Source organism: Antechinus flavipes, chromosome 4 (genome assembly GCF_016432865.1).
Source record: "Antechinus flavipes isolate AdamAnt ecotype Samford, QLD, Australia chromosome 4, AdamAnt_v2, whole genome shotgun sequence".
Classification (NCBI taxonomy): Eukaryota; Metazoa; Chordata; class Mammalia; order Dasyuromorphia; family Dasyuridae; genus Antechinus; species Antechinus flavipes.
This window is the reverse complement of record NC_067401.1, coordinates 412,590,434-412,605,991: the sequence shown is the minus strand read 5'-3', so window position 1 is coordinate 412,605,991 and position 15,558 is coordinate 412,590,434. Positions and strand designations below refer to the sequence as shown.

The 15,558-nt window shown below is 40.7% G+C and overlaps 1 protein-coding gene across 2 annotated transcripts; it reads right to left on the bottom strand.

The window, feature by feature from the left end:
• Window positions 1-256: 256 nt before the first annotated feature.
• On the bottom strand, window positions 257-6,740 carry RGS16 (regulator of G protein signaling 16). 2 transcript variants are annotated; one of them, XM_051998821.1, is made up of 5 exons: window positions 6,417-6,740; window positions 4,796-4,906; window positions 3,868-3,929; window positions 3,428-3,594; window positions 257-1,857 (listed from the first exon to the last, which is right to left on the bottom strand). In XM_051998821.1, the coding sequence occupies exons 1-5, from the start codon at window positions 6,458-6,460 to the stop codon at window positions 1,645-1,647; spliced, it is 597 nt and encodes a 198-aa protein (XP_051854781.1). In that variant the 5' UTR covers window positions 6,461-6,740; the 3' UTR covers window positions 257-1,644. The 2 variants fall into 2 exon arrangements, with proteins under 2 accessions (XP_051854781.1, XP_051854780.1); XM_051998820.1 differs by lacking the exon at window positions 6,417-6,740 and having other exon boundaries at window positions 4,796-5,157.
• Between the last annotated feature and the right edge of the window lie 8,818 nt (window positions 6,741-15,558).

The following is a 15,558-nucleotide window of genomic DNA, read 5'->3' as shown; positions in this document are numbered from 1 at the left end:
TTTTGTTTCAACTGTGCAAACACAGCCCAAGGAAGTCACAAATCATGTCCAGCACTCATTTCCCTTTGTAAACATGCTCCTTATCAGGTGAGCAGACATTCATCTTTCACTTGACGTCTGTTTGTGACATATGTGAGCTCCTCCAGAATTTTCCAGATGCTGATCAGAAAGTACCATGGACAGCCCCCTCCCTTCATGCTGAAGCCTTGCCCTTCCCATTCCCCTTGATCCCCACAAAGACTCAAGACAGGAGGTCAACATTTGAGACTTTCACTTTATTTCACCAGGATGTGACATGCTGTCAAACAGGAGAGGAGGATCATGGGCTTCATGCACATCTAGGAAACCAGCCCCAAATGTCAAATTTAATAAATATGGAAGCTGTAAGGAGCCCCTGACCCTCCACGAGGGGCTCCCAGCAGCCTCAGAGGTAGATGTGGGTATAGAGGAGGAAAATCTGACTGCTAGTTTTGAGAGGTCCTCCAGACAAGGGGATTTGAAAATTAGAAATAATAAATAACAATAACAACAATGCTAATAATAATAACAACAATGACGATGACAACAACAGCAATACACTAAGTCAATGTCCTCTCACAATGGACAGAACTCTCTGGAGGAGCTCCCAAGGATAAGAGAACCGTGTTCATTTGACTCCTGGGTCGAAAGGGCCATCTCTAGCTGGATGACTGGACCACTCCCTTTCCAGTCTGGATAACTGGAGGAACACATTTGTTCAGAATGAAATAAATAGGTCTTGATTCTCTTAGAGGCCCTGCCTCCTGTCTCCTGACCTTGTCCAGCCTTATCCTTTCCTAGACTCCTTGATTAAAAAGCCTTGATTCATTGACCTAAGGTAATTCTGGTTCAAGTTCCATCAGTTCAAACTGTCCCCAGTGATTGTAACTGCCATCCCTAAACTAAAAGCCAGCCCTTCTTGGGTCATATTAAATAGGGATGTGATAGAAAGAGCCCTGAACTAGGAGTCAGAAGATGTAACTCTCATTTTGTTCCCATTCTCATGACAACTCTCTGTTTCAATGGCAAAGGGCAGGAGATGGCCTGAGACATTGCTTTCTCAAGAACAAAATGGTTTCCTAGATAGGGCTCAATAACTGACTCAGCAAGGGAGTCCCAAACCTCATCTGGGTCTATTGCAGGCATACCTGGCTCCCTATCTGTTAAACCCTGGCTTATAGGAAGGGAGGATAGAAAGGCAAGGAATGCAGGTAGAGCTCTTGGGCAGACTCAGACCCCAGACAATAGATGAGAGGCAACTGAAGGAGGTCCTCTCCTTGCCCAGAGTTTGAGAGAATTAATCAACAAGCAAACCACCCATCTTGTTCTTCTGCCCTTCATGTCTTCCCATTATCAGGTTTTCATTTATACACATTTCCCACCAAAACTGACCATCTCAGGAACCCTCATTCGTCCTAGTAAGAATGAAAGAAGCCAGTGGGATCTATTGGCCAGATATCTCCTTTGTTCCTTTTGGCCCCCTCCCATAGAGGGAAGGGGGAGGATTCCCTTTGGTAGCAGTTTAGGCTGAGATATTTCAGGAGAGTTGGAGTCCAGAACATGTGATCCCAGCTGCCTTACAGCTCCTGCCTCTCCCATCCAGAAGTATGACTGCGGTCCGGTCACTCAGGTGTGTGAGCACTGGCCACCTGACTGGGAGGTAGAAGCCGCACAGGCCTGTTCTACCAGGTCTCTATATGCTGCTGATCTCAGGAAGCGGGGATAGGAATCTTTCTCCATCAGAGTACGAGTCTTTCCTTGAGCCTCATCAAAGCATGTAGCAGTGGCTCCCTGCAAGTTCTTCTGGGTGAGCTCTCTAGTTTCATGGTCAATGTTCACCTGGGGAGGAAGGAGGAAAGAGTGGTCAGGATGGGTGGAGTGAAGGTCATCCTCCAGCAGTCCCCAAAGAAGGACTAGATCCAGAGAAAAGTGCTCAGGACTCATCGGGAGACTTAAGAACCCAATCTCAATTTTCATTAACTAGCTCTGTGAATTCAGATGACTCCATAGTGAATATAAAGTAATAACTGGAATTAATACATATTTTATAGTCTGCGAAGTACTTTACATGCATTATTTCATTTTAGCCTCACAATGCTGTGAGGTAGGTACCTTGGCTATCATCTCGATTTTACAGATGAGCAAAGTAAGGCTCAATACTGGCCTAAAATCAGAAGTAAGACTGGAATCCGATGCTTCCTAATGCATTATATTCTCTAATATTACATGCAGAGTCAAAAGAATTGAACTTTGAGTCACTGAGCATGATCCACTGTGAACAAATTACTTCACCTTTCTCATTCTTCTCCTCATCTGTAAATTGGGAATAAAAAACATAGATCTCTGGAGAAGGAAATGGCAAACCACTCCAGTATCTTTGCTCAAAAAGACCCAAAGGGGATCACAAAAAGTTGAGCATAACTGAACAACAGCAAATATCTAACCAACCTATCTCACAGAGATGCTGTGAGGATTAAATGAAATAACATACTCAAACATATAGTGACCTATACAAAAGTGGGCTTTATTGCTAGCTTCTTTGTGCTTTGTCTACATCTCTAAAACAAAGATTTAGAAATACAAGGCTCTTGTGAGAATACATAATAGATGGATATTTGAGATGTAGAAAGCACTTCATAGAGAAAATGCAATTTAAGCCACTAGGTGGCACAGTGGATGGATAGCTGGTCCTTGGACGGGGAAACTTTGAATTTTTCTAACTTCCATCAAGTCCCAGCTAAAATCTCACCTTCTGCAAAAAGTCTATTCTGGTGCTCCTCAATCTAGTGTCTTTCCAATGACATCATCTGCAATTTATCCCTTATATATCTTGTTTGTATATAGTCATTTATGAATTTATGAATTCCTTAAAAGCAGGGTCTCATTTGTTTGTTCTTGGTGATATCAGAACTTAGCACAAAGCCCAGCACACAGTAGGGATTTTTTAAGATGCTTGTTGACTTGACAATGCATGGAAGCAGGTAAATCACCAGTTTTAGCCAGATTATAATGCCTACATTTTTCTAGCCACGTGTATGATCTGAAGCTCAAGGAGGCTGGGTAAACTACAGATCTTGAGTGGCTGGAGACAATAATCATAAAGATTATGGAATCTACTCTAAATCTCTCAGCCAATCTGCAAAGGAGCAAAGTCAAGATTGCGGTCCAGTCCCCTGGCCTTTGAAAAAGCTTTAAACAAGCTTTCTCTCTGTCTTCAGTGAAGAGAGCATATTATTATTTTTGGGAGGAGGATGGGAAGGAAGAGGAAACCCCTTCTTCTCCCACTTCATCTCCCTGAATTGTTCAAATCCAGGTCCCATTAAGTCACCAATTCCGGGTGTGTGTAAAACAGAAAGTATGGGGCAAGACGAAGAGGTAAATGACCTCAGGACCATCTCAGTTAACTGACCTCTTTCGGAGCTTCACTGCAGATGAATTCATCAAAGATTCTTTGGGCCTTGGAAGCCAGCTTGGAAGTTGACTGGATTTTCTTGAACTCCTCACAGGCTAGCCAGAATTCTAGATTCTCATCACTGAACTCAGTCTTCAGGAAGGCCCGGAATGCAGCTATCCCACCTGCAGCAGAGAAGGGAAAAACAGTGAGAGAGAAAGTCAGATTGAGGAATGTAAGAAAAAGGGAATGAGGCAATAACTATAGTTAACAGGATCATTACTACATGTAATTTCCTTCAGGCGGGCACTGTTTACTGAACAAAAATCATCCCCTATAACTTCTTCTTGTCATGGTTTGCCCCCATTGCTATTGCTCTAAGTACCTCAACACCCAGGACAACGAGTCTGAAATACTTCACATGCAAACCCACATAATACAGACAAGGTCATACTCACTTTTGCTACTCAGTAAATGGTCAAAGGACTCCTTCCATCCCAACACATCTTCTGGAACAAATCTGTGAAAAAGAAGTCAAAATATTTTTAAAAACCACCCACAAAATGGATTTTCTGCCACAAATTCTAGACTGGTAAACAGTCACATACTTTCATAGACTCACTCAATAACTCTTAGAACTGTCCTGGGAGAATGTAAGCTTTTTAAGGTAAGAAACTAATTTTTTTCTATGTTGCTTTTGTATCAATAGTATCTAGCCTAGTACTTTGCACAAAACTAATGCTTTTTAAAAAATTGAATCCTAGGCAAAGTTTCCTAATTTTATCACCAAAATTATTTAAATAAGAATAGGCTGGCTGGTAGGACCAGTAGAAAACCTAGAGTTTATCTGAAAATCTAAGGAAAAGCCTTCATTCTGGGACATCCTTATTTCTTTCCCAACTAAAAGAGCCACCATTTCCTAAGACCAGTTCTATAGCCTTTTACACACACACACATACACACACACATCCTAAAGGTGATTTTGAAGTCATCTAGAAGTAGAATTATTTTTAAATTTCACAAGACAAATGGTCTTCTTCTTGATTCTGACTAAAGATGTAAGACATATATTCAATGGAACACTGTGCTAATATGGCATGGGTCTTCTATTAGCTGATAGTCTACAATCTTGAATATCATGCAATAAATTGCCAGTGACCAGTCAGACACAAAATTTTAGTGATATGTTCTATTGAAAAATTTAGGGAAGAATATGCCATAATATGCCTTAATGTGCTAGTTGCTTCTTTTCTCTCCTTTTCTCTCTCATTCTTATTCTTTTCATTTACTTCCATTCAAGACTCCGGTTTGTCCCAGCTAACTCTCCCTCCTAAAAAGACAGCTCTGTCTAAAAAGACAGTGTCACTCATATCCAGCTATACTTACTTCTCTTTGCTTTGTTTGCTGCCCCACTCAAATTTGCTGACATTTCCACTTTCTGTCCCCAATTCAGATTTATGAAGGAAGATTCCAAGACGGGTCTTGAATTCTTTGGCTCTGGAAGACAAAAGGAAACATCCAAGTATTATCAAAGGGACCCCAGGGAAGGAGGATCTCAGCTCAACAAGCTTGTTTTTCTTTAACATATTAGCAAGAAATGGTTATAATACCTAAGAAAGAAAAGCATTATCTTTTAGGTGGTACTATTTAAAACCTATACAAAATTAACTTCAACTGCTGTTGAAGATGAGTCAACTCAGTTTTTGCCAAAATCATTTTACTGTCATGAATGTTTTTAAAAAAGTAATGTTTAAGGTTATCAGAGGAAGAACTTTTAATCTCTGACATGCATGTTTATGAAATTGCATTTGTAATTATTCAGTACTTCAAAAAATATCTCTGTGTATATAATTTGTGGAGTTTATTTCAAGGGAGGAGGAGAAATGGAGTAGAACTAGATCTGTAAATTCACTGTTAAATATAAAACTCCCAGTAAGGAAATTTCCTCTACCATAAAAATAAAAAGCTCCTTAGAATACTTAAAATTCTCTGGAAACACTGAAAAAGTAAATGACTAGGAGGTTACATGGCTAGTATGTGTTGAGATAACATTTAAACCCCACTTTTCCTGCCCAAGCATGGCCAGTACTTTATAGGTATGTATGTGTATGTATGTGCATACACAGAGATTTGTGTGACTTTAATATGTCACACAAATCCCTGTGCCTCTCTGCATCAAGGCACTTCTTTCTGAGTATCTCCTTAATTCAGGGGACAATGTAAGATTCTTCTTTGTCCCATTTACAACTTTTTTGTTTCTTATCCTCTCTTTCCACTACTTCTAGCACTTACAGGAGAGCTGGAGACACAGCAAGCTCTTTGAGTTTCCTCCCTGAGATCTAGCATGGTACCAGTTGCTGATGATGGCTAGGAATGTAATTCTTCTCTTACCTACCTCCTATCCCTTTCACCAGAAACAGAAGAACTAACGTCAGGATTGGGCTATATTCCAGCGTATGGGAAAACAAACTAAAAGTCCCAGGAAAGTTGCAGGCTTGGCCTAGACACCAGCTTCTGCGCTAGCTCTCTCAGCTGGAGCCTAGTAGCTTGTCTTCAGCAGCTACAGAAACCAGGATGGGCCCTTCTCTATTGCTCTGCGCCCTCACGGCCCCTTTCCCAAGAGCTTCCCAAACCTGTTGTGATCCTTCTCTTCTCCTAGGAGTATCTAACAAGATTGCAAAAAGCAGTCTCCTGTTCTCTCCCATCTGTGTGTCCTGCTCTCACCAAACCTACAAGATTACATGAGTGGTCTCCCTCCCCCTTTTCCTGGGAAGTGACAACGGGATGAGCCCATTCCCTGCAGAGCAGTTGACATTGCCTTTTGGTCCGGGATCGGTCCCTTTGTTTTTCTGCCATTGATTTTCCTCTCCCATTAAAATGTAGTTGAACTGGAGACCGAGGTCCCGGGGGGCAGTTCCCACACACCCCAAGTATGTTTTCCCCTGTTAGCTGGGCGATTTGAAGCGGACCCAAGAGCCGATCCCAGCTCTGCAAACCCGCTTCTTACCTCTCCAGACAGGTGCTAGGGAACGCAGACAGTGTCCGGCACATCGTGGCAGACGCCGGGCAGCAGGCTGGGGAATGAATGGTAGCAAGCTTCCGACCCTTTTCCCCGCTCGTGGTAGCAGCCGCAGGAGGAGCGTGTCGGCTACACACTTGGGTTTGCTTGACTGGATGCTGCAGGCGAGAAGGCGCTGCTTTATAATACTGGAGAGGAAGGGGAGGGGAGGAGGGGAAAAGGAAAAATAGTAGGGGGGAGGGGGGAGACAGTGGGGCTCTGACCAATAGGAAGGGCCGCCCGGCCAGGCTCTGACAACGTGAAAGGAAAATTGCCTCTCCGCAGTAATAACGGGAAGGAGAAGGAGGTGGAGGGGAAGGACGGGGGTTGGGGGGGGGGGGAGAGAAAGAAGGGGGGAAGTGTCCCTGGGGTGAGGAACCGAAGCTGGGGCTCAGACAATCACTGGCAAATCACATTCGCAGCCCGTGGCTGGACAATGGGACCCACAGAACCGGCCCCCTCCCATGAATGAAATCTTCCAAGGAGAGGTCGGAGAGAGGAGGGAGACAGACCACAGAGGCAGGCTGAACTGGGGATTTTAGTAGCTGCAGAGTTTAAAAGAAAGAGCCACTCCATCATTTGTTAAAATACGAGAAATCGTTTGGCATTGTGGAGTGGACAGAGTGTTCATGGGAGCTCTTCAGCCTGGCTCTTTGGGAAGGCTGACATTGTAAACACTTCAAGGGCGAGGACTGGAGCTGCTTCTCCCAGTTAATTCTGTGCCCAATACAATGCACTCTACTCTCTGGAGACCTAAAAATAGCCCTGTTGGACGGTTATTGAATTGAATTGACTCCTAGATGAATAATGTGACTTCCCTACTCAATAAACTCTAATAGTGATCCCTCTTGAGATCAAATATAAAATCTATTTGGTTTTTTTAATTCTTCATAACCTGGTCCCAACTTACCTTTCCAGCGCTGTTAAACATAACTCCCTTCTACACACTTTATGATCAAACTGGCTTTTTTGCTGTTCCTCAAGTGTGACTCTATCTCCCATCTTCAAGCCAATGTCTGCTATCATCTTCTACATGAAGTCTTTTCTTTTTTCCTTAGCCATCAAACACCAGTCCCCCCCAAAAAAAGTAGCCTTATAACTTCTTTATATTTGCATATTTTGTGTTCTTAATAGTATATAAATTCCAGAAAACAGGGCCAGTTTCGTTTCTATCTGTGTACATACTCAACATCTAGAACAGATGCATATAGTAACTGATGCTTGATTGATTTGTTTGTTGATTGATTGATGAAATAAATGTTAGAACTAGAAGAGACCTGAAGAATCACCTAGTTAAACCTTTTCATTCATTTTACAGGTGAAGGAACAGGAGCTCAGAAATAAAATAACTTGCCCAAGGTTGAGACTAAGCAATCAACAAACATGTATTAAACACCTACTATGTGCCAGGCCCTGGACTAGATTGCAGGTCCTCTGAGTCTCAGGCTACTCTCTTTCTGTCACACTATCCTGCCATCCGCAACTATTCCAATTAAGTATTAGTGGGGCAAAACTACTACCTACTCCCACCACTGCTTCCACCTGGTCCTTAACCCAGATCAGTTACTGCTCAGGTATTTCACTAATATTTCCTTAGTTTTGTCATCTGTAAAATAAGACCAATAATCTGTCTAGTCCCCTCCCCCTCAAAACTCAGACTCGTACTCCATAGGGCTGAATCCCTCTGTTCCCCTGTCACACAAGGATGTCTGTCACACAAAGGATATATTTTAAGGGTAAAGGAGACAACAAGGTGGGGGGGAGGGATGAACATTTTTAGTTCCTTGGAACAGTAGTGCTTTGTAAATGCACAATGTTTTTATTCAGTTAATGGAGGAGTAGTTAGGAGGCAGAGAAGAGAATATTGTATTGCAAAGTGTTAGCCCAAGCTTATTATTACATGCTTTTCTGGATTCTGCCTGCTCCACTCTGTTGTATATTTGCTGCCCCCTGTAGAGAGAGGAAAACCAAAGGAATAATCAGCAGCAAACAATATTTACATAGCATTGTAAAGTTTTCGAAAATGTTTTACAAATATTATCAAATCTGATCCTCACAAACAACCATGTGAGAAAGATGCTTTGATTATCCCCATTTTGCAGATGAGGAAACTGAAGCTTAAAGGAGTCAAAAGATTTGCCTAAGATTATACAATGTCTGAGGGAAGATTTGAATTTGGGTCTTTCTAACTCCTAATCCAAAATTCTATTTACTATACCAGCTAAACAAAAGGAAGTAAATGGGCAAGAAAAGTGGGAAGGAAAACAGCAAAAAGAGAAAAGGATCATAATAAAAATAAGAACCTGAGAGAGAAAAAAAAGATCAAGAAAAGAATAAGGGGAAAACAAGGAAGGAGGCAAAAAGAGAAATGGAAATTCAAGATTGGTCATAATTAGGGCAAAATGTAGAAAAAGGTTTCCTTTTCTAAAAACAGATTCCATTAAATTATAATCTCCTTGAGGGCAGAGATTGTCTTTTGCCTTTTTTTGTATCCCCCTGTTTACCCTTGTGCCTAGCACATAGGCAATTAATGAATGCTTATTGACTGTGATTCCCTTGCCTAGGCTTGTGACCTGTGGAACAGTTCTGTCCCAGAGGACCAATGATATCACAAGGGTGATGTCTTGACTTCATCACAAATTAAATTTGATTGAGTCAGACCTGTTCAGAGTCATCATTGTCTCTTCTCCAGAGTTATTGAGGGTACAGGGGCAAGACAAAGCTCTTTCTTACTTTGTAAACCCCTGATGCCTTCTGAAATGCCTACCCTCAAATTCCTCTGAAACAGCTAGAGCTATCAAATATATAAGAGTGTAAATGACAGTTCTTCAGCCTAAGAGTGCTGAGGAGTGAGACAGAGATGTAGATTCATAGAGAGGAAGCAGAGAGAGAGGCAGAGAAGAAAAGAGGAAGAGAGAGAGGAAAGGAAGGAAGGAAGGAAGGAAGGAAGGAAATAAAGAAGGAAGGAAGGAAATAAAGAAGGAAGGAAGGAAAGAAGGAAGAATCCCAATTTTGCAGATAAGAAAACAGAGGCATTTGATTTGTCCTAAGACATCCAACAAGACATTGATCAGGCTGGGACCTGGAACTAGATCTCTCCTTCCTTCCCACTAGAGTAAAAGAGAGCAAGAGGAAGAAATACAAATTGGCAAATGAGTGAACAAATGAGATAAATCTAAGGACACAGAGCTCAGGGATTTGGAGGTGAAGAGCTCTCTCTGAGTTCAACCTTTCTGTTGCCATAGTTACCTCTTTAGTTTTCAGGCAGAAACTTTTTGAAGTTCACAAATGATCCCACGTTCTTAGAAGGAACTCCTCTATATGTGTCCTGATGACCAGTAAACCACCCATGAAATGCAGCAACTTTGACAAAAATGACCCATCTCTCCACAAAGCCACGTGGATCTAGCCGAGTTGTCCTCCCTTTAGAGGAAGAAATGGTACAAAGGATGAGATGATCCCGTCTAAAATCTCGAAACTAGACTGAGACAAAGTCAAAGTGAAGTTCTTACTTTTCTCCTAGTAGGTAATGCACTGGCCAAATGGCTTCCCTCATCTTCCCAGAGAAAACAAACTCCTCATTCCTCCTTTCTGCCTCCAGCATCACCTTTGCTGATAACTCCAAAACCAAATGTTTGCACATCAAAACCAAAAAATGTTTCCTGGGCCTCTCATTTGACTATTGCTCTTCCCTGATGGATTTCACCAACAATTCAAATTGTCAGAGAAGGAATAAACATTTATATAAGTGCTGACTCTGTGACAAGCATGGAGCTAAGCACTTTAAAAAAATATTATCTTTTTTGATCCTCAGAACGACCCTGGGAGATAGGTGCTATGGCAATTCACATTTTACCAATAAGAAAACTAAGACATTCAAATTAAGTGACTTGCTCAGGATCACCCAAGTTAGTTGGTGTCTAAGGCAGAATTTAACTCAAATCTTCTTGACTCCAATACCAAGAGTTCATTCATGATAGCACTTAACTACCTTTCATGTTTAGGTAAGTAGAAGAAAAAAAATGAGAGAACAGCATAATAGAAACAGAAAGAAGACAGTGTACAGGAGGAGGGGGTGATTAAAAGTTAATCAACCAGTAATATGTGTTTTACAATATAATATACAGTAAATAATAATGGATAAAAAGAGTTATCCTTAGCGTCAACCTAGATCCAAATCCCTCTTCTGACATATACTGGCCACTATATGTCACTTAATTTTTTGTACCTCAAAGAAGACAATAAAATACAGAAGAATGGATAAGAGGTGTATCATTGCAGAGTTTTTTCATGTTGGAAGATTCCCCCATCTCAATGAAATTATAAGTTTGGACCCAAAAATATTATGAATCCACTACAGAAGGATACATATGGCCCCTGGCTACAAGGAGCTCCCAATATTCCTAGGAAAATACAACCAACCTTCCCTAATAAACTAGGAAGGGAAGGAGGAAAGTACTAAATAATATTATATTGATACAAAGGAGATCACAGGAGAGGAAGTATGGGGAAATCTTCATGAAGAGGAGTGAAGAAAACTGGGCTTTGAAGGATGGGTAGATAGAAAGGGCACTTTTAGTGGAAAGGCTCCTCCTGAATAAAATAAGGAGGATGGAAATGAAAGGATGAAGAGGAAACCGACAAGTCTTTGGCAGAAGGGAAATGCAAGGGAAAAGCAGAAGCAGATTGAGGAGGCCTTTGGAAGTCAAAAGCAGGAGCTAGACTTGAAGTATTAGGAGTCATGAAAGGTTCAATAACTGTAATACTGGGTGGGAAAGTGGTCCAAACAAAAAGGGCAGCATCAAAACTGAAACTCTACTGGGACAAAGAAGCAAAATTGGCCATAAATACAAGTAAAATAGGCAGTGCTGAGGACTGCTTAACTCAACAAATTACTTTCATATATTTTATTTCTAACTCATCCAATAATGTCCATTCACATTTTGTCCCATCTGCTCCTTCTTCCCTTTACCATTCTAGTGTAAGTCTTTCAGAGCAGAGACTTCTGCTTTTGTGACTATCAATATCAAGCACTCAGTAGGCACTTCATAAATGTTTGTTCAATTGACCTGGGTTTTTAAGTTTCATCCTCCCACCCTACCCCCAGATTGTTGCTGAATAAGAGAGCCACTTGGCTCTTCCCTCCCCATAAGGGTAATCCCAGGGAGTTAGCAGAGTTCAGGTTATGTTTCTCTTTGATTATTGTGTTCTGGAACACTGGGTGCAGCAGACACTCATCAGTCTTACCATTGCCTCTCATCATACCAATTTTCCTCTCTCCCACGGAGGGAAAAGATGTGAATATTTTTCCTCAGATGGTTTTTAACATCAGGCTACAGCTTCATGTTTTTCTTAGTATGAGGGGAGGAGGGAAGAGGGCTCCACACACATGCAGGCTGGTTGACTGCTCTCAGAGCTTGGATAACATGAGACTCATCCTAAAGGAGCCCTTAGATTATATAAATAGTTATGTACATGGAAAGGCTCTACTTCTGCATCTTTAGGATTTCTAGGTCTTTCCATCTGCCTTGCAACCAACCTTTGTTTTATATTTTGTAGTCCCTCCCCCCCATTAGAGTGTGAACTTCTGATAAAGAACTGTTGGTTTTTAAAAACTTACATTCCTAGCATTTAATAAACTGCTTAGCACATAGTAATTGCTTAATAGATTTTTTTTCATTCATTCACTTATTCAAAAATTCTAGGAATGGGTATTTTTATTTTTGTTCATTTAATTTCTAAAAAGGAATAAAGCAAGCATTTCTATAATAAAAATGATTGCATATGAAACTGCAAATCTATTATGCACAACTTATTATTCCTTTTAAATATATAATAAAGTTATCATGTAAATTTCTCCTATTTTTTTCCTTTTTTTCTTCTCTCCACTCCCTTACCCCCTTGCCACTAAAGATGGCTTATCCTTAGTTACAAAAATGTATGTGTATGTATATATATATATTCATACATATATGCCAAATCATTCTAGACCTACATCTGTTTATCAGTTCTTTCAAGGCAGATAGTGTCTTCTTTCATATGTTCTTTGCTGTTAATTTGGATATTTATAAGTCTCTGACTTATATGCTCAAAGTTATTCATAAAGCAATATTGCTCTTATTGTGTACAATATTTTCTTGATTCTGCTCATTTTGCTCTTCATTATTTCATGCAAGTGTAACCATGTTTCTCTAATATTGTCAAGCTCTCATTTCTTGTGGCACAGTAATATTCTATCACACAACTTATTTAGATTCTTTTTTAAGTATGAACATAATTTATACAATTCTCTTGTTGCACAAGAAAAATCAGATCAAAAAGGAAAGAAAATGAGTAAGAAAACAAATGCAAGTGAACAACATCAAAAAGAGTGAAATTGTTATGTTGTGGTCCACATTCAGTTCCCACAATCCTCTCTCTGGGCGTAGATGGCTCTCTTCATCACAAGATCATTGGAATTGGCATCAGTCATCTCATTGTTGGAAAGAGCCACATCCATCAGAATTGATCGTCCTACAATTAAGGTGTTGTGTACGATGATCTCCTGATTCTTCTCATTTCATTTAGCATCACTTCATATAAATCTCTCCAGGCCTTCTAAAATCACCATCCTGATTGTTTCTTACAGAACAATAATATTTCATAACATTCATACACCATAACTTATTAAGCCATTCCCCAATTGATGGGCATCCACTCAGTTTCCATTCCCTGCCATTACAAAAAGGGTTGCCACAAACATTTTTGCACATGTGGGAGGGAACAAATTCTTATTCTTACAAAAAAAGATCAAAACATTTAATTTTAAAGTCATTATATAACTTCTCTTCCTGAACCCTTCTCTTTCTCTTTCTTTTTTATCTCTCTAACTCCTCTCCTCTGCCCCTCTTCTTCCTTCTATCTTTCTCTTTGCTTTCTTTAGTTCATATTTTCCATTCACCAACTCTGTCCTTAATCTTTGTCATCAATGACCCTGAACTTTTCTAAGCCTGCATTTCTCAATGTCCTGTACGTAAATCTTCTCACTGTTTTTCCTAATCATTGCTTCTAAGAGTCCTCTCCTGAATTCCTTCCATTCAGAACTAGGCTTTTATTTTTCATTTTCTTGTTGATTCTTTTCAACAAGGATTAAGTCAAGATCTGCAGGAGGAGGAGGAGGAGGAGATAAAGAAAAGGTCAATGAAACATCTTTTTAAAAAACTGTACAGAAGAGACCAGGAGGACTAGAAAGAAGCACAGAAAAGCAGGACAATTTTGAAAACTAAAAATTGAATTTATTGTATAGCATCCCTCCAAAAACTTATTGCTTAAAACTTCAGTATCTTTTTTTTTAAAAAAAGCAAATTATATAAAATAAAGATCTGGCTTGCATGTAATCCTTTTTATTTGTTCTACATTTCTATAAGTGCCCATTTTATTTGGCATTTGTTAAATTCAGAATAAGAATGCTTTTATTTTAAAGGACTTTAAAGACAGACTCAAGGTGTTCCAATAGTATTACTGTCAAACTATACTCCCAACCACGTCCTAGTCCAGAACCAAAGCTCTTGGGCAGCCACAAGGCAGGACTAGTTTCCCTAGTGTTCCTGAATTCGGGCATGGTCAGGACTTGGGTCAGATTCTCTTGTCCTGGCCTGCTCTGACCTAGTCCAGCTCTGGTCCTTGCCCTACTCCCTGATTTAAACTGGAATCAAAAAGTCTGCCAGGTGTGAGTGGGGGTCCCTAGTGAGACACATTGCTGTACACCCTGCTACACCCTCCTCCTCCTCAGGATCACTTGGAATCTGTCCCACTAAGTTGAGCAGGCTCAGAGTTAGTGGAGAACTCTGATAGACACCAGTTGGTTCAAGAGCTGAGGCCAATTTGGAAGCAATAATGTTCATCTGGCAAGTACAGAATGCACCATATCCCTGGGCCAACTTCCCCTTTCTCCATCCTTTCCCTTCTCCTCTGAGGTCACAGAGAATATTCAGTGCACAGAGTCTTCCCATCACTCCAGCCCAATGTAAAGTCAAATCAACATGCATTTATTAAGTTCTTATTATGTTGCTAATCTCTGGGTATATATATTTTTAAAATGAAACCAGGCCTGACACTAAGGAGGGGATTAGAGGACAGACCTTGAGCATTGGGGTCAAGCTCAGCACTTGTTCCATCTCGGCTCTGGACTCTGTCCTCGATCCAGAGACAATAACTACTTCCCAGCAAATCCATTCAAGTCCTTTTTTTTTTTCTCTTTTTTTGTGAGTCAACTTGGTGTAATAGGGAAAATGCTAGCTTTGGAGTCAGAGGCTTCAAACCACAGGTCTGCCAAAAGGCCCTCTACTCCTGTGGTCTGGAGCGTGTTTTAACCTCTCCAAACCTCAGCTTCCTACCTTATAAAATAAGGGGACTTCTAAGATTTTTCCCAGCTCTAAGTCAATGATTTTCTCTTTTTCCTCATTCAAAGCAGGGAAGAATTTCTCTTCTCTTCTTCATAGAGCTTAGGGAGGAAGCAGATAAAACAGTGACAGCCCCAGAACCCAATTAACCCTGAGGTCATAAGTACTAATGCTGGGTATATATTTACATTACATATGTATACTTAGTATGCCATGCACATGTGCTGCTAACTGATTGGAATATAAATACTGATGGAGGGGTCTGGGGCGAATGGGGGAAGGATTGATGTGCCATGACATAAAGGTAAGAGATGACAGAGGGTATGGAGTAGTTTCTGAATTTCTCTCCTCTGGATATAAATTAGACTGAAATTTGGGGACTTGGTGCCCTATTATGTTTTCTCCAGTCAAATGAGACCTCAAACCTATTTTCCTATCTATAAAATCAACTGAGAGAGGAGGGGGGAGGGCAGAGAGGGAGGGCAAAAGAGAGAGAATAAGAAAAACAGAGAAGAGGAGAAAGAGAAAGAGAGGAAGAAAGAGGAGAGAGAATAAAAGAGCAAATGAGAGAGAGGGAGAGAAGGAGGGAGAGAAGGAGGAAGGAAAGAAGGGAGAAAGAGGGAGGAGGAAAGAGGGAGGTAAAAGGAAGGAAGAGAAAGAATGAAACAGAAAGAGATATGAAGGAAGAGAAAGGGTGAAGGGGAAAGGAG

What these genes read in the sequence shown, in the direction of transcription:
- RGS16 (XM_051998820.1), bottom strand. Translation starts at nt 4,995, where the DNA reads ATGTTAAAGAAAAACAAGCTTGTTGAGCTGAGATCCTCCTTCCCTGGG. An exon ending in AGCAAACAAAGCAAAGAGAA is followed by an intron (nt 3,930 to 4,795) that starts GTAAGTATAGCT and finishes TCTTTTTCACAG; the next exon opens with ATTTGTTCCAGAAGATGTGT. An exon ending in GCAGTGAAGCTCCGAAAGAG is followed by an intron (nt 1,858 to 3,427) that starts GTCAGTTAACTG and finishes CTTCCTCCCCAG; the next exon opens with GTGAACATTGACCATGAAAC.